General features: G+C 42.7%; 1 protein-coding gene across 3 annotated transcripts in view; it reads right to left on the bottom strand.

Moving 5' to 3' along the window:
- Positions 1 to 1,201: 1,201 nt before the first annotated feature.
- The window catches only part of LOC139472265 (uncharacterized), a 43,684-nt gene continuing 17,005 nt past the window's right edge, over positions 1,202 to 27,880 (bottom strand). The window contains exons 2-5 of one of the 3 annotated variants that reach the window (XR_011653876.1): positions 14,668 to 14,946; positions 13,783 to 13,914; positions 2,057 to 10,666; positions 1,202 to 2,024 (exon numbers count right to left, since the gene is read on the bottom strand). Coding sequence is in view for 1 of the 3 variants with exons in the window: in XM_071254673.1 (XP_071110774.1) it covers positions 8,118 to 10,666; positions 13,783 to 13,914; positions 14,668 to 14,946 (2,960 nt within the window). In the remaining 2 variants the exon portion in view is untranslated. Of the gene's footprint in view, positions 10,667 to 13,782; positions 13,915 to 14,667; positions 14,947 to 27,880 lie in introns of all 3 variants that reach the window. The other 2 variants (XR_011653877.1, XM_071254673.1) reach the window with 2 other exon arrangements.

Here is a 27,880-nt window from a genome sequence, read left to right as displayed (position 1 = left end):
AGACTACATGTGTGACTAGCTGCTGCTGTCATTCTAGTGCTCCTTGTCTCTAAGACTACATGTGTGACTAGCTGCTGCTGTCATTCTAGTGCTCCTTGTCTCTAAGACTACATGTGTGACTAGCTGCTGCTGTCATTCTAGTGCTCCTTCTCTCTAAGACTACATGTGTGACTAGCTGCTGCTGTCATTCTAGTGCTCCTTGTCTCTAAGACTACATGTGTGACTAGCTGCTGCTGTCATTCTAGTGCGCCTTGTCTCTAAGACTACATGTGTGACTAGCTGCTGCTGTCATTCTAGTGCTCCTTGTCTCTAAGACTACATGTGTGACTAGCTGCTGCTGTCATTCTAGTGCGCCTTGTCTCTAAGACTACATGTGTGACTAGCTGCTGCTGTCATTCTAGTGCTCCTTGTCTCTAAGACTACATGTGTGACTAGCTGCTGCTGTCATTCTAGTGCTCCTTGTCTCTAAGACTACATGTGTGACTAGCTGCTGCTGTCATTCTAGTGCGCCTTGTCTCTAAGACTACATGTGTGACTAGCTGCTGCTGTCATTCTAGTGCTCCTTGTCTCTAAGACTACATGTGTGACTAGCTGCTGCTGTCATTCTAGTGCTCCTTGTCTCTAAGACTACATGTGTGACTAGCTGCTGCTGTCATTCTAGTGCTCCTTGTCTCTAAGACTACATGTGTGACTAGCTGCTGCTGTCATTCTAGTGCTCCTTGTCTCTAAGACTACATGTGTGACTAGCTGCTGCTGTCATTCTAGTGCTCCTTGTCGGAGCTGGCACTGCGCTGCATCACTGCCTGTTTTGACTGGTCTCCCTATTCAGAGGACCTTGAAGCGGATGATCAAAGCCTCCAAGGATATAGAGTAAGTCAAGCTGGCATAGTTCCGGAATTCCTGTTCCTCATTTGAGATGGAATGAGTCCTGTGTCTTGGTAATATGCCCAGGGTGCACTGACATTCTCAAGTTGTCAGAATGCTGACTGGATTAACATCTGTTGTCGTGTGGACAAGGTTTCTGAACTCCATCAGAGACTCCATGGTTTGAATCGCCTAGACCATCACTTGGGCGCTATAATACCACAGTACATTTAAAGATATGTCCTATAAAGGGACAACCAACAAGAATTTAAGTTTTAATCACATTTAATGCAGCTCATGTAATGAGACTTCATAATGATAAACATCAATAGTGGGATAAAATATACAATGGAGGAAGCATATACAAATAATGTACAAAACAACCGGATGTATGGGAGTATGATACACAGGACAATGGATGTATGATACAGAAGGACAATGGGAGTATGATACACAGGACAATGGCTGTATGATACAGAAGGACAATGGGGGTATGATACAAAGGACTCTGGATGTATGATACAAAAGACAATGGATGTATGATACACAGGGATGTATGATACAAGGACAATGCATTTATGACACACAGGAAAATGACTTGAATGGGCAGTTTCTTAGAGGATATTCAACTGATCCACCTAACCCTAACCCTGACCTAACTGACAACCGACCCACCTAACCCTAACCCTGACCTAACTGACAAACCGATCCACCTGACCCTAACCCTGACCTAACTGACAACCGATCCACCTGACCCTGACCTAACCTAACTGACAACCGATCCACCTGACCCTGACCTAACCTAACTGACAACCGATCCACCCAACCCTGACCTAACCTAACTGACAAACCGATCCACCTGACCCCGACTTAGCCTAACTGACAACCGATCCACCTGACCCTGACTTAGCCTAACTGACAACCGATCCACCTGACCCTGACTTAGCCTAACTGACAACCGATCCGACTGACCCTGACCTTACCTAACTGACAACCGATCCACCTGACCCTGACCTTACCTAACTGACAACCGATCCACCCAACCCTGACCTAACCTAACTGACAAACCGATCCACCTGACCCTAACCCTGACCTAACTGACAACCGATCCACCTGACCCTGACCTAACCTAACTGACAACCGATCCACCTGACCCTGACCTTACCTGACAACCGATCCACCCAACCCTGACCTAACCTAACTGACAACCGATCCACCCAACCCTGACCTAACCTAACTGACAACCGATCCGACTGACCCTGACCTTACCTAACTGACAACCGATCCACCTGACCCTGACTTAACCTAACTGACAACCGATCCACTTGACCCTAACCCTGATCTAACTGACAAGGCAGGGTGTGAGGCGGGATGTGAGGCAGGATGTGAGACGGGATGTGAGGTTGGATGAGAGGCTGGATGAAACTCGGGATGAGAGGCCGAATGAGAGGTGGGTAAAGATGAAAACGCAACAATGTATTACATCCTGACTAGATCTATCTTGGTCGGGTCCCACCCAGGAGAAGCCAGATTTCTCATCATCATCACTAACTTTTAGGATCTTGTTAAATGTGGATTCTTTGTACTATAAACACAGATTCTTTGTAACATGGGTTCTATACAGGAGGTTGTATTCCACTGACACAAAAGGGATGAAAGCTGAACATGAAGTAACTGATGGAATATCAAGCATCGGGTGCATGCTTGGTACTATAGGAACAATGAATGTTCATTATCTTTAGTCTCCAGGATTTAAACTGAAGTAAATATCCAATTTTCTCAAAGTCCCAAATCAAACTTGCCAACCAGTTGTCTCCCTTAGTCATCTATCCACCATGGAGAACAAAGTGTTTGTAAACAGAATGACCATTGAAAACACTGGCATCAGTGTGTACACGATGAAGGTTGACGTTGTACACGGGGCACAAGTCACCATTGTGTTCAGATGTGAGTCAAAACACAGGGATAATATTTACATGAAATCAATATAGACAATCATTGAAGCCTCACAAACTCATAAGTTTGGCAGCAAATATCCACTGTCACATAGATTGCACATTATATATATATATTGCATAATTTGTGAAAATCACTAAAACACTAAAATGCTGATGCCTACTTTGTACCATTAACACAACAGATCACAACTCTGCCATTTGGTCAATCCTTAAAACACAGATTCAATACAGATCCTTAAAATCCAATACCTTCCTTCATGATCAAGATCTATCTGTAACATCGGCTGACAAATATATGTGTTTCACCTTTGAAGCAAATTTGAAAATAGAAAATCAGTAAAGACCTGCTTCAATATGAAGAACACTGCGTTTTTGTCTGTGATGAAGTGCAACAAATGTTTTCAAAAGGTAAAATACGATCAATACTGAAATGGCGATAACGTCACAAGGATAGAGTGAAGAAGTGTGCAGGGGACAGATCATGGTTGGTGCAGAAACAAGAAACACATACATATTTTTGCCAAATGGTACCTTCACAATTTCTGATCACAACATGATAATGCTTCATGTACTTATATGTCTGTTGTATTGGGTTCCTCATGCAATGTCTGAAGCTGGGAGTACACCTCCAGGCATGGTCTCTTGGACTGCATCCTCTGTTACCCCGAGTATCGCATCCTGGACCAGTCTGCCTCTTCGGCTTCGTATCCATGCCACCAATGATGTCCAGTCAAGATACACTGTTCATTCATGGCTGACACAAGCAGCAAGACCACCAGTCCCCAACTTGACTGTTGCATGCCATCTCAAGCACAGCCTGAATGTCATGGGTCTCCCTTCCAGGTCCTCGTATTGAAGAAACTTCATTTACTGATTCAGTTAAATACACTGATGACTCACTCATAGGATGTTGGGATTTTACTTGCAGATCTATGCCATCACGTTAAGAAGAGGCATTTTGATTGGGTGTTGATGAGCGAGATGAATCTGGTGCCAAGTTGGTGAGTCGGTGATGACACAAAGCTATGGCAGTGACAGGGTACAGGGTATTTAGTAAATCAGTGAGTGAGTGAGTGAGTGAGTGAGTGAGTGAGTGAGTGAGTGAGTGAGTTGGGTTTAACGCCGCTTTAAAAAGTATTCTGGCGTGTCAGCTTAATGTGGGAGGAAAGCCCAAAGTAATGCAGGTCTTAGACGTTTACGACTTCGATTAAACCCACCAACACGGGTATAGTGCTGACAAACCTAGAAACATAATCGGGGCGAACCAGGATTTAGTAAATCCGAATGGAGGTACGATCCCCGAGATAAGTGGGATGACTGATAGCCTCCTTTTACTGAGGTGTGTGGTCAGTTATAGTCCTTGCCACTTGAAATAGAATCACGAAATATTCCGATGGTTAATTAACGAAGACAGCTGCATGTGTGCTAATACTTATAAAGTGAAAACAAGTCATTCTGCCGACAAAGAATTTTACTTACAGTACAGCTGACTGCCGATTCACACCCGGATTGTAACCACATGATCAAAACTCAATGATGATATTTATTGCAAACAACATGGATACTTCCTGAAAAGCGCAACTGCCGGGTACTAGCACACATGCTGCTGTCTTCATTAATTAATCATCGCGATATTTTGTGATTCTATTTTAGGTTGGGAGGACTATAGATTTAAGTACTTTGATTGGGCGTCAAATTGGTCTTCATGTATTGCTACAATTATATTTTATGCAACAAACAGATTGTACAGAAAAGTTTGTTAAAGCCATAAATGTTTAAAACAATTATATAGAACATTTAATGTATGTCTACTTACAACCCCTCGATTCACAGACTCTTTCCGTGATGAAACTATGTAAAACAATGTCCTAGGAGACTTACAATAAAACAATGTCCTAGGAGACTTACAATAAAACAATGTCCTAGGAGACTAAGGATAGGGAGGTGTATGATTAACACATGTCAGGGCAGTTAAACATCATACGCTTGACCCAACATTGAAATTGCTAAAATTTACATTAATTTACTCCTAATAAAACATTGTAAAAACACCTAGAAATATCGTAAAAATAATTCACATTGCTTAAAACACAAAATGTCACAAAAATCAAACACAATGAAATTATTCAGTACCTGAGAAAAATGTGCATTTACATAATTCTAATAACAGTAAAATGAATCAATATGACGACCTCTCAGTGACTGAAGCTTTGGGACGACGGAATCATGGACAGTTTCAGATAACAGCCCAAGGTAACCAAGGTAACAAGAGATGACAACCCTGTAACCACGGTAACATGAGCTTCCACATAACCCTCTAACCAAGCCAACATGAGATGACAGAACCCTGTAACCATGGTAACGAGCTGACACATAATGATGTAACCAAGGCAATAGATGACAGGAACATGTTACCAAGGTAACATGAGCTCACGCATAACCCTGTAACAAGGTAACAAGTGAAAACAAAACCCTTTAGCCATGACAACACAAGCTCACGCAGAAGCCTGTAACCATGGTAACAAGATTTCATGCAGAAGTCTGTAACCATTATTATTATTTTCATATCAATACCTAGATGTGACAAGAAAGAAAGGCTTGGGGGAAAGTTTCCCAGGATAATCCTTTGAATCATACAAAGGGGGACAATTCATAACAAAAAGTTCAGATTATCTCCCTTTGACTATAGCGTTAGTTTCATATAACTAGCTGTATCAGGTAAAGGAATTTAAAGAATTGTGGTCTGTTATTAAGATGTAAACACTTATAGTAGATCAACCCAGAAGACTTTTCCAACTGATCAATGAAACAATCTCTGAAGATCTCCAACAAGATAACATGCCATATGTTTTGAGTAATTCTCCATCAGTGTGACGCTTCCTATCGGCATGGACATAAGAGAAGCATGGAACTATAGGGAAATGATTGCACAGACAACTGGCACTTTCAATGATATATGAAAAAATAACAAACATTCATAATTAATATCACATGAACTTGGGTACCCTTTGAAACAAAATATATTAAAGATATAACAAAACCGTCAGAGCAATGACTAAAAAGTGACTATGATTGTTTGTCTTACATATCACATGACATTTTATATCCCTTAAGTGCAAAATCAGTTACAAAAATATTTAATTTGCGGAGCAGCAAGGGCTAAAAAAAGACTTAACATTTCATCTTGCTGAATAAAAGGGAAATACTTAAAACCTGGCATGGTAACCATGGCAACAGTCATAAAAACTTTCTTAAAAAATGTGTTGACGTATGGACACCAATCAGTGACTTAAAATCCTGGCATGGTAACCATGGCAACAGACACGGAATTTTCATAAAAAATGTGTTGAAGTATGGCCACCACTCAGAGCTTATGTCATCCTGAGCCTTGTTCCAGGAAACATTGTTTGCGCTGAGTTGTCATACTTTAACATTGATTTACGACAGTCGTAGCGCTAAGTTGTCGTAACTCCCATACTATAATACTGATTTACGACAGTCGTAGCGCTAAGTTGTCGTAACTACCATACTTTAACATTGATTTACGACAGTCGTAGCGCTAAGTTGTCGTAACTCCCATACTATATTACTGATTTACGACAGTCGTAGCGCTAAGTTGTCGTAACTCCCATACTTTAACATTGATTTACGACAGTCGTAGCGCTAAGTTGTCGTAACTCCCATACTATAATACTGATTTACGACAGTCGTAGCGCTAAGTTGTCGTAACTACCATACTTTAACATTGACTTGCAGCAGTCGCAGCGCTAAGTTGTCGTAACTCCCATACTATAATACTGACTTACGACAGTCGTAGCGCTAAGTTGTCGTAACTCCCATACTTTAACATTGATTTACGACAGTCGTAGCGCTAAGTTGTCGTAACTCCCATACTATAATACTGATTTACGACAGTCGTAGCGCTAAGTTGTCGTAACTACCATACTTTAACATTGACTTGCAGCAGTCGCAGCGCTAAGTTGTCGTAACTCCCATACTATAATACTGACTTACGACAGTTGTAGTGCTAAGTTGTCGTAACTCCCATACTTTAACATTGACTTACGGCAGTATAGCGCTATGTTGTCATAACTCCCATACTTTAACAATAACTTACGACAGTAGTAGTACTTTGTCAGTTTTAACTCCCATATTTAAACACTGACTTACGCCAGTCGCAGCGCTAAGATAGCTTTGAGGAATGAGGCTCGGGATTGTCATAATTCGAAGGGATATCAGATTGTGTAAATGTCCTTAATCAATAAATCGACAAAGCAATCATGATACATAGACACGATAGATATATCAACAAAATTATTACAGCCAAACATCTTGACAAACATTCCCCTCACACTGCTAAAAGAAGATGATTGTTTGCACTGACGCACTGTGACCACCAGTGACAGCCCCTGCCATGAATCACGTGACCATATAAGGGGAGACAACACACTGAAACTCTTCATCATCAGTAAATCACCATCCCAAGAAGACTCATTATCACATTATAGATATTTCTGTAAAAATAATATGTTAAAATACAGCTTAAAAAATCTTGTGAGATATTTGATATATATGTATATGTGAGAGGCAAAATCAGAAATTCCACCTCATTGCTTTTGATTGCCATCACAAAATCCTTAGATTTTAGACATAAAATATCCAGCACAGTCAATAAATATAACTCTGAAACTAAATTCAAGGTTACCACCAGAAAGAGGCTCAAATTCACAGTCAGTGCCAGAAAGAGGCTCTACATCATCTCCGGATGTTTAACAGACAGGTCAGTTTTCTGGAACCACACAACTTCTGGCAAGTTATTAATTGAGAAAAGAAATTAAGTGCAAAAACTGATTAATGCTGCTTCACAATGATTAGATGTGGTATGTTTTTACAAGATTCTTTCAAACAAATTATGCTGCTCAAAGGTATATATTGTGGTCACAGATATTTTCACAAATTCACAGCAAAGTTGTGTAAAATCAACATGGCATCAGGAAGGAAGATATTTGGAGTTACTTCCCCTTGTTCAAAAAAAGAATCTGTTGGACATTAAAACATCATCAACTTTACTATAAATGGTATAAAACAAATGGTATAAGACAGAATATGTATAATGCTTTTGTGATAAAAAAGACAAGTTATTTTAAGATCTTTGATGTGAAATCATTAACAGTTTCTTCATTTGAAAAACACCACAATGACACGTACACACATGAATATGGTCTATGATATAAGTTCCTATATTGAGCTAATGATTTCTACATAACAATAACCTACACTAATATTCTACTTTCACTATACATAGCTACTCAGAGGTCCATTTCGCACTGTTATAAGACCTAAAGGTAGAGAACTTTGACCTGATTCTTGATTGGCTAATTCAGGCAATACAGGGTTCCCATTGGCTGGTTGATCCTCCTGTTCACCTGACTGTGGGAATACATCGTGTGATACTTCAGCCCCCGTCACTGGATAGGAAACTCGCTTCTTGGACTTTGTTGCATTCCGGGACTTGCGTCTCGGTGTGCCTTGACTTACCATGGGTGAATGTGATCCTTCAACACCAAGCCCAGGTGATCCTTCACAAGCACCTGTGGGATGGGCAAAGGATCGAGGCCGAGAGGACTTTTGTCGAGTTGGACTTGGACTATAGGAACTTGAACTTGTGAAGTGTCTCTTCCCGCCTGGTTTACCCAGTGATGCACTTTGTTGCTTATTTTCACAACCAGACAGAGACTTGTCATTGTGAGCTCCTAACTTTATCGGAGCCGGAGGACATTCAACATCTTCAGGGTCCACTAACCTCAATTCAACAACCCCGTTTCTTGATTGTAAAAAATTGGGGTCATCAATAAAACCGTATTGTTTGTATGAATCACACACTTGCTTTCCAGGCTTCTTTTTGGAAGAGTCTCCTTTGCCTGTTCCTGGTTTGTTGCTGGGGGAACCAGAGGCCTTGCTGCTGGGTGATCCGTGGACTTTGTCGGATCTCTTCCTGTGGCTAGGCGAGGTTCCTGACCCGGCCTCACCTCTCTTAGCCATCTCTCCACTGGCAGGCAGTTGGGCTGCACTGGAGGACGAGTGGGCATGTTTCTTGGGTTTGCCCTGCATCACACTCCCTGTGGAATGACGATTCTGTTTATGCTTGTCCTTTTTCTTCGATCGGTGGACTTTTGGAGACATTGCATCCACACCCGGATTATGCATTGTGACAGAGTTTAAAGCTTGATCTGCTCCACCTTCTTCTATAGCATTCAGCCTCGGCTTGACCAGCCCTTCTCCTCCCTCATCACTCGCAGGCTTCCCGCTGGTCGGAAGGCCATCATCTCTAGCACCGTCGTTCGTTGGCTCTCCATCAAGGTGACTGTCATGATGACCTTGACCGTCAACCTGCTGGGCAAGAGTGGCCATCCTCATGGCGTGAGCAGATATTGGGATATCAGGATACTGGGAGTCATTTCTCAACACTCTTCCTGCTGCTGCAGCAGCTGCTTTTGACCTTTTTTCTCCAGTTTCTGAACACACTGAGAAAACTGAAATATCCGAGGTCACAGAATGAGATCGCCGCATTGACCTTGCGACTGGAGACCCTGGAGAGGCAGGGCCATCAAAGGAGGTCACCGGACTGTTCAGAAGATTGGAAAGACGAATGTTTCTGAGATACTCATTACTATTTCTATGCTGGTTCTCTGATGCTTGATGTTCAGCATCTTTAGCCTGAGGATTAGCTTCTGATGCTGAGGGACTGTTTGAGGGGAAATCTAGAGGAGGCAGACTCTTGCGTAGTTGTTCCTGGTCATTCCTTTCATGTTTCTTTTCCCTCAGAATGACACAACTCTGGGACATACTATGACTAGTTGTTGGCCTTGGTGGCTCGGGACAGTTCAGAACAGGGTCCAATGGTTCCTCAGCCAAAGGATGATATGCTGCGGCAGCAGCTGCCAGAGTTCTACCTGCACCACCTGACGTCCCAGTAGAATCGGCCTGCTGCGCCTCATGTAACCGTGGAGGCAGCGAGGAATATTGTTGACCAGATGAACATGGGTTTGCCTCTTGAGGTAATGACTGACTGCTGTTAGCTGGACTCCAAGACATGTCCGCGGCTGGGTTGAGTTGTCCTTGGCAGCTTCGGGACGTCCTTGGACAAGGGCTGTGCTGTTTCGCTTTCCGTCCTTTCATTCTGTCCTGGCCGATGCAGAAGCCGAGGGGCAGTGTTTGACTGGTCCAGTTGGCCTTGTCATGGCAAACTGTCTTTTTCAGAAGAGTCTGTTCGCTATCACAGCTACAGTTGTGCGACTCGGTGCTGTCTGTGCTATTAGACACACGGCCAAGGGAGTTGCTGTGATCTGAACCCACAACACTTACCCCAATAGCAGCTTCACGGCCGCTTACCTCTGACTTTGGAGCTCTTTGTGACGAGGACTCACATCTAACTCTGCCAGCAGAGCAAGACCCATTGGCTTGTCTCTGATCGAGGTCTGTAATTTCAGTCCCAAAAAGTGAGCGCCTTGTCACAGGCCGTGGTACCACCCCATCTTGTCCTGGACTTGTCCGGTCATATTGGTTACACGCCTGAGTCCCCTGAGATCTGCTGCTGATCGTCTGGGTGTCAGATGGAAGCAGGTTGTTGTTATTGTTGTTGTTTCTATGGTGATTCTGATCGACCTCCTCGTATGGTGGCGGGGCCTCCCCTGGCATGATGTGTGGGTTGGGTTTTGGGGAGGAGTACGGAGGAGGGGGATCCTCGTAGGGGGGGCATTCAATCATGCCGAAGTAGGTGTCGGGGATGTAGGGGTCCGAGTCACTTTCCTCCAGCTGCTGGCGTCGAGACTGCGCTTCGAACCCTGTAGGAAACAGAGTCATCAAGGGCATAGAACAGCAGGCCTCTTTCATGAATCACTTGCTTTTCAGATTTTTTAAAAGACATTTTCACTTAAACTGCATGCAGGGTGAAATAAAACTCAAACATTTTTTTTTTAAATAATGAAATCAGACTTGACTTCTCAATTAACTTAATGTCTCAGTACACTACTTACGTCTCTGTACACTACTCACGTCTACACAGCTCACGTCTCTGTACACTACTCACGTCTCTGTACACAACTCACGTCTCTGTACACAACTCACGTCTCTGTACACTACTCACGTCTCTGTACACTACTCATGTCTCTGTACACTACTCACGTCTACACAGCTCACGTCTCTGTACACTAGTCATGTCTCTGTACACAACTCACATCTCTGTACACAGCTCACGTCTACACAGCTCACGTCTCTGTACACTACTCATGTCTCTGTACGCTACTCACATCTGTACACTACTCAAGTCTCTGTACACTACTTACGTCTACACTGCTCACGCCTTTGTACACTACTCACGTCTCTGTACACACCTCACGCCTTTGTACACTACTCACGTCTCTGTACACTGCTCACGTCTCTGTACACTGCTCACGTCTCTGTACACTTCTCACGTCTCTGTACACTGCTCACGTCTCTGTACAATGCTCACGTCTCTGTACACTGCTCACGTCTCTGTACACTAGTCATGTCTCTGTACACTAGTCAAGTCTCTGTACACTAGTCATGTCTCTGTACACTACTCAAGTCTCTGTACACTAGTCATGTCTCTGTACACTAGTCATGTCTCTGTACACTACTCATGTCTCTGTACACTAGTCATGTCTCTGTACACTACTAAAGTCTCTGTACACTAGTCACGTCTCTGTACACTACTAAAGTCTCTTCTGTACACAAGTCATGTCTCTGTACACTAGTCATGTCTCTGTACGCAACTCAAGTCTCTGTACACTAGTCATGTCTCTGTACACTACTCAAGTCTCTGTACACTAGTCATGTCTCTGTACACTACTCATGTCTGTACACTACTCATGTCTGTACACTAGTCATGTCTCTGTACACTAGTCATGTCTCTGTTCACTACTAAAGTCTCTGTACACTAGTCACGTCTCTGTACACAACTCAAGTCTCTTTACACTACTCAAGTCTCTGTACACTAGTCATGTCTCTGTACACTAGTCATGTCTCTGTACACTAGTCATGTCTCTGTACACAACTCAAGTCTCTGTACACAACTCACGTCTCTGTACACAACTCAAGTCTCTGTACACTAGTCATGTCTCTGTACACTAGTCATGTCTCTGTACACTACTCAAGTCTCTGTACACTACTCACGTCTCTGTACACTACTAAAGTCTCTGTACACTAGTCATGTCTCTGTACACTAGTCATGTCTCTGTACACTAGTCATGTCTCTGTACACTAGTCATGTCTCTGTACGCAACTCAAGTCTCTGTACACTACTCACGTCTCTGTACACAACTCACGTCTCTGTACACAACTCAAGTCTCTGTACACTAGTCATGTCTCTGTACACTAGTCACGTCTCTGTAAACAACTCAAGTCTCTGTACACTAGTCATGTCTCTGTACACTAGTCACATCTCTGTACACAACTCACGTCTCTGTACACAACTCAAGTCTCTGTACACTAGTCACGTCTCTGTACACTAGTCACGTCTCTGTACACTACTCACGTCTCTGTACACTACTCATGTTTCTGTACACTAGTCATGTCTCTGTACACTACTCATGTCTCTGTACACTGCTCATGTCTCTGTACACTACTCAAGTCTCTGTACACTAGTCATGTCTCTGTACACTACTCAAGTCTCTGTACACTAGTCATGTCTCTGTACACTACTCAAGTCTCTGTACACTAGTCATGTCTATGTACACTACTCAAGTCTCTGTACACTAGTCATGTCTCTGTACACTGCTCATGTCTCTGTACACTAGTCATGTCTCTGTACACTACTCATGTCTCTGTACACTGCTCATGTCTCTGTACACTACTCAAGTCTCTGTACACTAGTCATGTCTCTGTACACTACTCAAGTCTCTGTACACTAGTCATGTCTCTGTACACTACTCAAGTCTCTGTACGCAACTCAAGTCTCTGTATACTACTCAAGTCTCTGTACACTAGTCATGTCTCTGTACACTACTAAAGTCTCTGTACGCAACTCAAGTCTCTGTATACTACTCAAGTCTCTTTACACTAGTCATGTCTCTGTACACTAGTCATGTCTCTGTACACTACTCAAGTCTCTGTACGCAACTCAAGTCTCTGTATACTACTCAAGTCTCTGTACACTAGTCATGTCTCTGTACACTACTCAAGTCTCTGTACGCAACTCAAGTCTCTGTATACTACTCAAGTCTCTTTACACTAGTCATGTCTCTGTACACTAGTCATGTCTCTGTACACTACTCAAGTCTCTGTACACTACTCAAGTCTCTGTACACAACTCAAGTCTCTGTACACTACTCAAGTCTCTGTACACTACTCATGTCTCTGTACACAAGTCATGTCTCTGTACACTACTCATGTCTCTGTACACTACTCATGTCTCTGTACACTACTCATGTCTGTACACTAGTCATGTCTCTGTACACTAGTCACGTCTCTGTACACTGCTCAAGTCTCTGTACACTACTCAAGTCTCTGTACACTACTCAAGTCTCTGTACACTAGTCATGTCTCTGTACACTAGTCATGTCTCTGTACACTAGTCATGTCTCTGTACACAACTCACGTCTCTGTACACTGCTCAAGTCTCTGTACACTACTCAAGTCTCTGTACACTACTCACGTCTCTGTACACAACTCACGTCTCTGTACACAACTCAAGTCTCTGTACACTACTCACGTCTCTGTACACAACTCACGTCTCTGTACACAACTCAAGTCTCTGTACACTACTCACGTCTCTGTACACAACTCACGTCTCTGTACACAACTCAAGTCTCTGTACACTACTCACGTCTCTGTACACAACTCACGTCTCTGTACACAACTCAAGTCTCTGTACACTGCTCACGTCTCTGTACACAACTCAAGTCTCTGTACACTGCTCACGTCTCTGTACACTACTCACGTCTCATGGCCAGGAGAAGCCGTCTCTGCCTCAATCGATGGACCATGAAGAGCAGCAGCGCAAGGACGAGGAAGGACGTGACCGTGCTGGCCACCAGGCGGAGCCCCAGGTTGGTGATGCTGTCATCCTCCACTGTTGGGGAAGACAAGATGTCACAAGGTCAAAGTAAAATGGATACCGCTCTGACATTGAGTTATTGCCATGCCAGAGGTGAGTACCTATTATTCCTTAAGGTGAGGTTAAATGGGGTTTAATGTAACATTCTAGATTATTGCACTTATATAGCGACGTGCATGCATGTGTGTGTGTGGCTGCTTGTACTAGTCTGGGCTAATGCCGATTTTATAGCCTTAGCCCACTGATACCATACCGAAGTTTAACATGAACACCCCACTCAGTAACAGTATACTGACAACGAGACGACTTGTCCTTGTTTTGGCCCCGTAATGTTGAGCACCAGGCAGGGTAACAACAATTACCATAAAAAACGTCTATAGGTATGATTCGGCCGTGGATCAAATTCATGACCTTCCAGTCTAGGGGGAAGGCACTCTATGCACTAACCCATGGTGGCTTAACGCCCCTTAGGCAATCTTGCAGCTATTGACAGCGAGACACCAGGGGTGAAGATTACTGACATGTCATAATGTCACTTTAGGCCATGTGAAAAAAAGACTAAGAAGTCTTTGGTAGTTTAATGGCTGTCAGTTATTTCATCGTCATAGGCAAATGCAGCACCGCTTTTAACAGTATTCCAGTTATATCACGGTGTGTCACTGACACACAGTCTAAAGATAACACCCAACTGTGCCTCTGTAACCTGTCATGATAGAAACTGTAACCTAGCCCCGCCACGAAACTAGCACACACTGTTGCCATAGTTACCTGTGCCGCCATTGCCGATGGTACTGTTGTCCATGCCGGGCAGGTCCGGGTTGGACCGGGGAGGGTCCAGACACTGGTACTCGCAGCACTCCTCCTCCACCTTGATGAGCTTGAGACATTTGTTTTCCGGAGGGTGGCACACCACGTCCTGGCACATGATGGTGAAACCGTTGTGACACGTACACTTCATGCACGGGTCCTCGTTGTTCGGGATGAACTTGTCGCCATTCTCCACCTTGTTACCCTTCCAGTCAAAACAGTTGGTGTTGGCGGCCATTACTGAAAACAAAAGCACACTGAAAGTTAGAGTGATAGAGTGAAAATGGTTTTACGTTGCTTTTATCAATATTCCAGCAATAGCATAGCAGGGAACACCAAAAATAGGATTCACACATTGTACCCATTCGGGAAATTGGACCCGGGTCTTCGGCACGCTTTAACCACTAGGCTACCCCACGGGCCCCTAATAGTTCGATGACAGACAGGTGAATGTTGATTTGAGCAGTAGTCATCATCAATATTACAGTATACACAGCAGCGGCCAAACATGGCTGCAACCTGTCATAGCCTAATCTCAATAAAATCATGTCTTAGTTCTCGCTACAGCTAAACAAAGATCTGAGGACATCCCATTACATGTCACGTCAGAACAAACCTCGATTAACTAATGAAACGACTAACAAGAAGTCGAAATTAGTCAATCAAAAAGCAGCTTTCTCAAGCTGCATGGAACAAGTCTTAAAATGGTACCTAATTTATCCCATTGAAATGAGAGATAGATGATGGTTTTAACAGAATCAGTCGTACAATCCCAGCGGGACTAGTCCTATAGTCTTTGCCAAACTGCTAAATCGTTTAGATGTCAAAAGGACTAGCAGAAATTTGCCCCTTTTAAGGTTTTTTTTCTATATGTTATCATTGCCATATGGCAGTGTATTTTATTGTTAAACAATGATTGTAACTGTATGACAATTGTTTGTTGGTTGTTGAACAATGATTGTAACTGTACTACATTGTTTCTGTTTGTTATCAAACAATGATTGTAATTGTATTACATTGTTTCTGTTTGTTATCAAACAATGATTGTAATTGTATTACATTGTTTCTGTTTAGATAGGTTAGATGCTCATTTGATTGTAACTGGATAATGATTAGTTGTCAGGAATGTAGTAGTATTTAATGTAAGCAGTAATGAGGAAGTTACCATATTTAGATTATTGTGTAACACGTAAACCTCTGGAATACCGTGGACTGTGATAAAGTGTTATAGAAACATGTGGAATATTCTGTGATGTGATGGCACTATGTAGAAATTTCCAGAAGCTTGTTAGACTGTTTAAGGGGATAAGAGCATGCATCTCGCATTTCTCACACATTTCAATACACCAAGACCAGCTTTCATGTGAAGATCACTCATCACCCCCAAATTCCCAGTCTAGCCAATCTCAGAAGCTTGACCAAAGCTGCTGCTTGGTGAATATATATTAATATCAGTGACTTTTGCTATCACCACTGATTTTGTATTTGATACTAACCACTGCTATCATATTTCATATTGCCATTGAATATTGTAATACCACTCTATTATTGTGTACTGCCATTGCTGTGAAGTAATTTGTATAGATTTGTAAACCTAGTAAATTTTGCATTACATTCAATTATTTTATTGATTTATTGGTTGTATCACCCAGCTCACATAATCACCCAGTCAGCTGGTCAACAAAAGTAGCATGTGATATTACTGGGTGAATGAATGAATGAATGAATGAATGAATGAATGAGCAGTGCATCTAATGATATGTATTTTAATCAGCACATTTTTAAACCCAATTTCAGCTGTTAAATATCACTCAGGCAGTGTTTGGCAACATCCCGCCACTGAAGCACATGTTTGTCCTGAGATGCCAAACAGCCATAGAATCAGATCTGTCCCCCTTGCTTTCTTGTGGCTATATGTCAACACAGGCAGTCCATGGCCACTTGTCCCCCCACCCAGGCCCCTGTAATCATCAGGAGCACGCATGGACAACAGCTCTCCCCCGTCTCTGTACCCTGTTCATGATTTATTCATGATCTCCTCTCATGCTGGCTGGCTCCCCACAGTGACAACACATTCTGCCATATTCATGAATAAACCAACTAGATCATCTCTCTTACAAGGCTGCCTCTGTGGTGTCAGTTTACTGATAAATATTGGGGCAAATAGGATGAATGTGATGAAATACGTTCTTCTGTCACTCTCAATATGAAGAAGACTACAGGATCCTGTAGTTGTTGTAACAGCACCTAGTGCATGGAATCAAGTCTGGAACGGCCCAAATGCATCACTACGAAGATATGTAAGGGGGGCAGTTGTGGGGTGTGTGTGTGTGATGTGCTTTGTTTTTGTGGTTCAGGTGGTGTTGGTTAAACTGTTGAATGCAGATGCATGCCTAAAACTGCTTGGTTAAACTGTTGAATATGAATGTTGGTTAAACTGTTGAATACGAATGATGGTTTAACTGTTGAATACGGATGATGGTTAACTGGTGAATACGAATGTTTGTATAACTGTTGAATACGGATGATGGTTAAACTGTTGAATATGGATGTTGGTTTAACTGTTGAATACGAATATTGGTTAAACTGTTGAATACGAATGTTGGTTAAACTGTTGAATATGGATGTTGGTTCAACTGCTGAGTATGAATATTGGTTAAACTGTTGAATACGGATGTTGGTTCAACTGTTGAGTACGAATATTGGTTAAACTGTTGAATACGGATGTTGGTTCAACTGTTGAGTACGAATATTGCTTAAATTGTTGAATATGGATGTTGGTTCAACTGTTGAGTACAAATATTGGTTTAACTGTTGAATACGATTATTGGTTAAACTGTTGAATACGGATGTTGGTTTAACTGTTGAATACGAATATTGCTTTAACTGTTGAATACGATTATTGGTTAAACTGTTGAATATGGATGTTGGTTTAACTGTTGAATACGAATATTGGTTTAAATGTTGAATACGGATGTTGGTTTAACGGTTGAGTACAAATATTGGTTTAACTGTTGAAAACGAATGTTGGTTAAACTGTTGAATACGGATGTTGGTTCAACTGTTGAGTACGAATATTGGTTTAACTGTTGAATACGGATGTTGGTTTAACTGTTGAATCCGGATGTTGGTTTAACTGTTGAATATGGATGGAGAATACAGAAAGCCAGGAACCTGGGTTCACAGCCTACAAATGCTCACCTAAGCATCTCAAACATGTTTTCCTTTGAAACATCAACTTTCACCAACATCCCCTGCTCTTAATCACCACAGAACTGTGGGAGAACATTGATTTTTCCACTGCCAGCCAAACAATTATTCACCCACAGAAACACAAATGAGCAATCTTTGGGAGTGGAGGCTTCATGAGCGACAACTGTTGCTGTCTTGCAGAACAATGACTGCATGACCCTGATGCTGTCATGTGATCCTCTGATGGAGTCATGTGATCATCATAAGTCATCTGATCTGATCTCGATACAAAATAACCAGATGATAATATTGGCCTGTATTAGTGTTTGTTGATGAGGACTTTTGAACTAAGATTAGCTTTGAGCGGATTTTGATTGGACTTAATATTTAATACTTTAATACAGATATAAAACATCTGTCATCTGCCATGTCAGATTGCCAGGGTTCAACGTCACTGACCCCTAAAACGAAATTAACTTTTCTGAATTAATATGGATCCCTGTTATAAAAACAAAAAACTCTCTTTACTGCATCTTATGTTCAAATATAACATAGCTATGCAATAGATCTCAAAGAAAATGAAGGACAAAGCATGGTTTATTTCCCGATGAGACACTGTGCTATCATGGCATTTCTGGAGATTCAAACTTGTGCTCATGACATGATGAAATTGTAAATTTGACAACAGCATTTTTGAGAGGGAAGAGTGTAGTAAGTTGTTCTCTTTAGACGCAACAGGGTAACACAGTTAAACACTATGGCTGGATGATCGCAACCGACACACCCCGTGTGTTACCCGACACGCCTCAAGTGTTACCCAACACACCCCACCTGTTACCAAACTCACCCCATGTTCTACCAAACACGCCTCATGTGTTACCCAACATGCCCCAGTTGTTACCCAACACACTCCATGTTCTACCAAACACGCCTCATGTGTTACCCAAACATGCCCCAGTTGTTACCCAACACATCCCACGTGTTACCCAACACACTTCATGTTCTACCAAACACGCTCCATGTGTTACCCAACGTGCCCCAGTTGTTACCCAACACATCCCACGTGTTACCCAACACACTTCATGTTCTACCAAACACGCCTCATGTGTTACCCAACATGCCCCAGTTGTTACCCAACACATCCCACGTGTTACCCAACACACTTCATGTTCTACCAAACACGCTCCATGTGTTACCCAACGTGCCCCACATGTTACCCAACGTACCCCACGTGTTACCCAACACACTCCATGTTCCACAAAACGCCCAATGTGTTACCCAACGTACCCCACGTGTTACCCAACGCATCCCACATGTTACCCAACGCACTCCATGTTCTACCAAACACGCTCCATGTGTTACCCAACACACTCCATGTTCTACCAAACACGCCTCATGTGTTACCCAACATGCCCCAGTTGTTACCCAACACATCCCACATGTTACCCAACACACTTCATGTTCTACCAAACACGCTCCATGTGTTACCCAACGTGCCCCACATGTTACCCAACGTACCCCACGTGTTACCCAACGCACTCCATGTTCCACAAAACGCCCCATGTGTTACCCAACGTACCCCACGTGTTACCCAACGCACTCCATGTTCCACAAAACGCCCCATGTGTTACCCAACATGCCCCAGTTGTTACCCAACGTACCCCACGTGTTACCCAACGCACCCTATGTTCTACAAAACGCCCCATGTGTTACCCAACGTACCCCACGTGTTACCCAACGCACCCTATGTTCTACAAAACGCCCCACGTGTTACCCAACGTACCCCACGTGTTACCCAACGCACCCCATGTTCTACAAAACGCCCCATGTGTTACCCAACGTACCCCACGTGTTACCCAACGCACCCTATGTTCTACAAAACGCCACATGTGTTACCCAACGTACCCCACGTGTTACCCAACGCACCCTATGTTCTACAAAACGCCCCATGTGTTACCCAACGTACCCCACGTGTTACCCAACGTACCCTATGTTCTACAAAACGCCCCATGTGTTACCCAACGCACCCCATGTTCTACAAAACGCCCCATGTGTTACCCAACGTACCCCACGTGTTACCCAACGCACCCCATGTTCTACAAAACGCCCCATGTGTTACCCAACATACCCCACGTGTTACCCAACGCACCCTATGTTCTACCAAACGCCCCACGTGTTACCCAACACATCCCACCTGTTACCCAACACACTCCATGTTCTACCAAACACGCCTCATGTGTTACCCAACATGCCCCAGTTGTTACCCAACGTACCCCACGTGTTACCCAACGTGTTACCCAACACATCCCACATGTTACCCAACGTACCCCACGTGTTACCCAACGTACCCCACGTGTTACCCAACGCACCATGTGTTCAATCAGTCTAGCTGCAACAACCTGTAACAACACCACCATTCACTTCCCAATGTTGCTGGGTAACTGAAACCTTCCTCATGTTCATAACTTCAATATCAAAGGCTTATTTAAGTTGCAGATCAAAGAGAGGCTCTCACTGTCTGCAATCCCAGAATGCAACAACTCACATGGTTATCTACCTGAAAATCTTAGTCCTGATATCATGGATATGGTTGCCTAGCAACAACAGGTAATTCTAGCTACCACCTATTCCTTGTCAGGTGATAATGTGTTTCATTTAATAAACTCTCTGCCATCAGTCAGACAGACAGTATCTCCTTGCTTGTCTCACGCCAGCCTACTGTCCGCCCTCAATATATCTGCCTCTGTTTAAATGAGAGCACAGTGTTATAGTGATAGTCAAAGTAATGGTGTTATACAACATGCTTAAAAATGTTTATTTAGTATACAACTCTTTGTGTAGGTGTGGGTGTGTGCAGAGCTCCGGATAACTTTTTGAGCAATTGAGTTTACTCGATCGTAGTATGGGTGGGTGTGGGTGTGGGTGTGGGTGTGGGCACATGTCATGACACCAAAGGACACCAGAAATGTGCTTCACTCTTTGCTCCCATGACAGGAATGAACCATGGCCTTCACTGTGAACACCTTATCCATTGAGCTACCACACGACCAATAAGAGCCTGGAGTTTGCTGTATTATAGGTCCAACAGTCAGATGACAATCTGCCGGCACCAAGGCCAGACACACCCTGGAAACGAGGGTCTGCGATACAAAGATGCTTCGTAGAGAGGTTGTAACCAACATCTTCCTTCTGACCTGGAGTCCCCACCAGAGATTAACCCTCAGCTTATCTCTAAAATGGCAACTACATTACCGATAATGTCAAATCTGTTCAGTGTTCAGTGTTCAGTGTTCACTGTTCACCTCTGTTCCTAATCATGGAGTTCTAAGTGATGTTTAGTTTCGAGGGGATTGGTTAGATATATAATTTTAAAATGTTGATAATGGAAATAAAAATACAAATGGTGTTTCACATGATCTCATAGAAGAAATGCAAGTCATATAAAACAGGACAGTCAAAGGGTTACTCCCATACTGACCTTATTATCGCAAAGAGTCAAAACTGATTTTCTCAAAGTTCCCATGTTGCTCCTCTTTGAGCCACTTGATGTGGGACAATATGACAACGATGTACAGTAGACCAATACACCACGATGTGGGACAATGTGACAACGATGTACAGTAGACCAATACACCATGATAAGAAGACAATACACCTGTTTCACACACGATGATGTGGGACAATGTGACAACGATGTACAATAGACCAATACACCATGATAAGAAGACAATACACCTGTTTCACACATGATGATGTGAGACAATGTGACAACGATGTACAGTAAACCAATAAACCACGATAAGAAGACAATACACCTGTTTCACACATGATGATGTGAGACAAAGTGACAAATATATTTTGTATCATAATTATATTTTGTATCACAATGATATTTTGTATCACAATTATAGTTTGTATAACAATAACATTTTGTATAACAATAATATTTTGTATGACAGTAATATTTTGTATGACAATTATATTTTGTATCATAATTACATTTTGTATGACAATGTTTAGTGTGACTAATATTTTGTATGACAATAATATTTTGTATGACAATTTTGTATGACAATCACATTTTGTATGACAATTATATTTTGTATGACAATTACATTCTGTATCACAATAATAATTTGTATGACAGTAACATTTTGTATGACAATTATATTTTGTATCATATTTACATATTGTATGACAATATTTTGTATGACAATTATATTTTGTATGACAAAATTTGGTATGATTTTGTATGACAATTATATTTTGTATGACAATAATATTTTGTATGACAATTATATTTTGCATACCGTATATGACCGCGGATAAGCCGACCCCGTAGATAAGCCGAGGTGTTAATTTGACCATTGAAATACGAAAGAAAATGATATGACCTGCAGATAAGCCGAACCAGGAATTGAAAGACAAAAAACACTGCGAAGTCGGACTGCAAGACATGTGCCGGTAGTCGCAGATATTCAAAAATGTAAGATGAAAAACGTTGTAATTATATTGAAAAAGTCATTATTATTTCTAATAAAGATTTAACAAACCAGTCATCCACTTTCATAATGAGGGAAGCTGTTTCTCGTGGGTTTTTTTAATCTCATAATGTTGCCATCAACAACCAAGCGCCATTTTGTGAATCGGTGTATATAGAATTATGAACCCGTGAGAAAATATATCAGCTGGAGCGAAGACTCGCAGTTTGAATTCAGCATCGTAAGCATGGCGTTTTCGTTTAAAACTCATGATGAGAATGTCAGTCAGTAAAAATATACCAACTTTTATAACCCCCTTTACACCACTATTGTATGTTAATCCAATTGAATTAAATAAATTATCATACTATGAACACATTGAATGACCATCACTTACTCACAGGCTTCTCCAGTTAATTAAACTAATCTCTCGAAAACTAAGGAATTAAACCCCTACTCCCAACACGATCGCTAAGCACCCACAACTTGAAAATGTTTGTGTAAACAACATGACAATACCAATCGGCCCGTTATTATCAGTGCTCATTTCCTTGTGTACCATGTTTCTTTAAACAACAGGAAGCAATCACAGTGGTCACCGTTTGTGACGTCACAGGAAACAGCTGATCACGTTTTTGCAAACGGCGAACGGAATAACTCGCCAATACAGTTGTTTATTTGCCTCTTTCAATAAAGGTAGACACTTGTTCACTATCAATTTATGAACAATGCAAAACATACGTAATAGCTATTGGCGATTTTATCTGGGGATTATATATTATAGCTGTGAATTACATACATTGTTACATTTAAAGATTGTGGAGTTTACGAAGAACGATAAACTTTGAACATTCAATTGAAAACTTATTATCGGAAGTAGAAACATGCATAATATTTTTTTTATAATGACAACATTGGTGTATAATAATAACTTTATTGATAATTTATGACAATAATGGCTCTAGTCGTGGCAACTTCCAAACTTTGGGGAAGTTGTAATCTATCGGACCGTCATTCAGGCAATGTTTCTGACAGATCACGATCTGAAAAATACTATCATGAAAGTGTATCCCGTGGATAAGCCGACCCCTTTCTACAGAATCTTTTTTCTGGTCCTCAAAATTCGGCTTATACGCGGTCATATACGGTATGTTGTATGACAATAATATTTTGTATGACAATTATATTATGTATGACAATAATATTTTGTATGACAATTACATTTTATATGACGATCATATTTTGCATGAAAATTATACTTTCAAATCAAAAGGTGACTATTATTTTAGTAGCAGTGTTGAAATGAAAACATAAATATGTGTGTGGGTTGCCATGGTTACTGTGCTTGGTTCACATTTTGAACGCCCATTTCTGGTGTCCCCCGCCGTGATAGTGCTGGAATATTGCTAAAAGTACGGTAAAACCAAACTCACTCACTCACTCACTTACATTTTGAACACAGGTAATGATATGGTCATCATGGTCATCATTGTGTAACCACGGTAATGAGGTCAACTTGGCAACAAAAAAGTCCTTTCACTTTACTTTCCTTGCTTCAAATCAAATTACAATCTTCAGCCTGCTGACGACTGCCCTTCTGTTCCCCCAGTCGGGTCGTGAATCATGGTCACTTTGTTATGTCGCTATGTTGGCAGTTTCTTTCAAATTTCAAATGAAATCTTTTCTGGTGCCAATACAAGGGATATAATTATTATAAAATAGGCAGAGACTGGTATGAATGTATTATAAGGGCACATATACACAGTAAGTACTTGTCCCTCTGTCTGGACCACATGGCTGCTGGCTGCTGGCTTCACAAGGTCTACTCTTGTTGACAACTAGCCACCACACATTTTAAAAATATTTTTAAAAAGCATCTACCAGTTTTCTTTTTCATATTTTCTTAGCTGGCTCAGCATCAGTGCTTATGCAGGCATTTTTGACCCGGTTGACATGTGACCAGACGACTGACATGTGACCAGACAGACATGTGACCAGACTACTGACATGTGACCAGACTACTGACATGTGACCAGACTACTGACATGTGACCAGACGACTAAAAATGTGACCAGACGACTGACATGTGACCGGACTGACATGTGACCAGACGACTGACATGTGACTGGACTGACATGTGACCGGACTGACATGTGACCAGACTGACATGTGACCGGACTGACATGTGACCAGGTTGACATGTGACCAGGTTGACATGTTACCAGACAACTGACATGTGACCAGACTGACATGTGACCAGACGACTGAGATGTGACCGGACTGACATGTGACCAGACTACTGACATGTGACCAGACTGACATCTGACCAGACGACTGACATGTGACCAGGTTGACATGTGACCAGACTGACATGTGACCAGACGACTAAAAATGTGACCAGACGACTGACATGTGACCGGACTGACATGTGACCAGACTGACATGTGACCAGACTACTGACATGTGACCAGACGACTAAAAATGTGACCAGACGACTGACATGTGACCGGACTGACATGTGACCAGACTGACATGTGACTGGACTGACATGTGACCGGACTGACATGTGACCAGACTGACATGTGACCGGACTGACATGTGACCAAGTTGACATGTGACCAGGTTGACATGTGACCAGACTGACATGTGACCAGACGACTGACATGTGACCAGACTGACATGTGACCAGACGACTAAAAATGTGACCAGACGACTGACATGTGACCTGACTGACATGTGACCAGACTGACATGTGACCAGACGACTGACATGTGACTGGACTGACATGTGACTGGACTGACATGTGACCGGACTGACATGTGACCTGACTGACATGTGACCAGACTGACGTGTGACCAGACTGACATGTGACCAGACTACTGACATGTGACCAGGTTGACATGTGACTGGACTGACATGTGACCAGACTGACATGTGACCGGACTGACATGTGACCAGACTGGCATGTGACCAGACTGACATGTGACCGGACTGACATGTGACCAGGTTGACATGTGACCGGAATGACATGTGATCAGGCTCACATGGAAAGGTGGATGGATGGGTGGATGGATGGGTGGATGGAAAGGTGGATGGATGGGTGGATGGAAAGGTGGATGGATGGGTGGGTGAATGGATGGGTGGATGGAAAGGTGGATGGAATGGTGGATGGAAAGGTGAATGGATGGGTGGATGGAAAGGTGGATGCATGGGTGGATGGAAAGGTGGATGGATGGGTGGATGGAAAGGTGGATGGATGGGTGGGTGAATGGATGGGTGGATGGAAAGGTGGATGGAATGGTGGATGGAAAGGTGAATGGATGGGTGGATGGAAAGGTGCATGCATGGGTGGATGGAAAGGTGGATGGATGGGTGGGTGAATGGATGGGTGGATGGAAAGGTGGTTGGATGGTTGGATGGAAAGGTGGATGACTGGGTGGATGGATGGTTGGATGGATGGATGGAATGGTGGATGGATGTGTGAATGGAAAGGTGGATGGATGGGTGGATGTAAAAGGTGGATGGAAAGGTGGATGGATGGGTGGATGGAAAGGTGGATGGGTGGATGGAAAGGTGGATGGATGGGTGGATGGGTGGATGGAAAGGTGGATGGGTGGTTGGATGTAAAGGTGAATGGATGGGTGGATGGAAAGGTGGATGGATGGGTGGATGGAAAGGTGAATGGATGGGTGGATGGAAAGGTGGATGGATGGGTGGATGGATGGGTGGATGGAAAGGTGGATGGATGGGTGGATGGAAAGGTGGCTGGAATGGTGGATGGAAAGGTGGATGGATGGGTGAATGGAAAGGTGGATGGATGGGTGGATGGAATGGTGGATGGATGGGTGAATGGAAAGGTGGATGGATGGGTGGATGGAACGGTGGATGGATTGGTGAATAGATGGTTGGATGGAATAGTGGATGGAATTGTGGATAGATGGGTGGATGGATGGGTTTATTATGGTGCAGGTGCCATGAATAACAGCAAAATGTTACTCACTGAACAACTCACGCATTCAATCACTCAAGCGGTGGTCAGTCCCTCCCACTCACTCACTCACTCACTCAGAGTCCTAAGCTATAACCGCAACCTGCAGGACAAAGCAGAAAGTTCCCACAACTTCATACACACAATACAATTCCATGGCACAATTCCACGGCACAATTCCAAGGCACAATTCCATTTTGTGTACAACCAAATCTCACAGCACCATGAGCCAGAGCTGCTACATCGTGCCTGACAGGTAACACAGCGCAACGTAGGATCTGCGCCTTCCCTAATTACCCCATCTTGACCAGAGGTCAGTCTGATCAATACTCAGATACAAGGAACGTGAAGTCTCCCTCTGACAACACTCCCTGTGTTCTGGCTGACCAGCAGGCATGACTCTGACCACCACTGTGCTGATTGCTGTGATGCCCGCCCGCCCGCCGGCCGTGATGACCGCCGCCTGGGTTGCTAATACCAGACAAGAAACAGAACAGATCATCTAAATTAGCTGACCACTCAGTGGACTCTAGGTGCGAGATGTGACACCTCACCTCCAGCTTATCCGGGGTAGAAGGTGACCAACGGGATCAGGTGGTCAGACTGGCTGACTTGGTTGATACATGCCATTGTATCCCAATTGCGTGGATCGATAATCCAGACGCGATCATTTATAGACCGCCATCATATAGCTGTAATATTGCTGAGTGTGGCGTTAAACAACTAACAAACAATCTGGTAAATCTAGGGCAACAGTGTGAATAGTGCGACAAACACTAAACAAACTACATCATGTCAGATCAATCCTCCCCATGAAGTCTGTCAACCCAATGTGGGCATTTCGTTAGTTTCGTGTCACCGCACTCAGCAATATTCCAGCTATATGACAGCTATATGACAGCTATATGACAGCTATATGACAGCGGTCTGTAAAAAAATCAAGTCTGGACCAGACAGTCCAGTGATTGACACCATGAGCATCGATCCACACAATTAGTGAGCCTGACCACCCTATCCAGTAGGTTGCCTCTTACGACAAACATGGGTTGCTGAAGACCTATTCTACCCCGGATGTTCACGGCAAGCATGGGTTGCTGAAGACCTGTTCTATCCCGGATCTTAGAGCAGCTAGATCACTAGTTCAGTCAGCCAGTAGTGGACACAGGATACATCATATAAGCATGGTACTTTGATGAACAAGTGATGAACAAATGATAAACAACTGATAAAACATTTGATAAACATTTGATAAACATTTGATAAACATTTGATGACCAATTGATGAACAATTAATAAGTAATTAATGAAAGTGATGACCAATTGATGAACAATTAATAAGTAATTAATGAAAGTGATGACCAATTGATGAACAATTAATAAGTAATTAATGAAAGTGATCACCAATTGATGGACACATACCAATGGGATCAGAAGAACCCTGTTCAGGAAATTAATGAGCTTAGTGATCTCGTACCAGAGAGTAATGATAATCTATCAATCACGCCTTTGTTCC

The sequence above is a fragment of the Haliotis cracherodii genome, unplaced genomic scaffold, assembly GCF_022045235.1.
Source record: "Haliotis cracherodii isolate W230 unplaced genomic scaffold, xgHalCrac1.p SCAF_24, whole genome shotgun sequence".
Taxonomy (NCBI): Eukaryota; Metazoa; Mollusca; class Gastropoda; order Lepetellida; family Haliotidae; genus Haliotis; species Haliotis cracherodii.
This window is presented reverse-complemented; position numbering and strand designations above follow the sequence as displayed.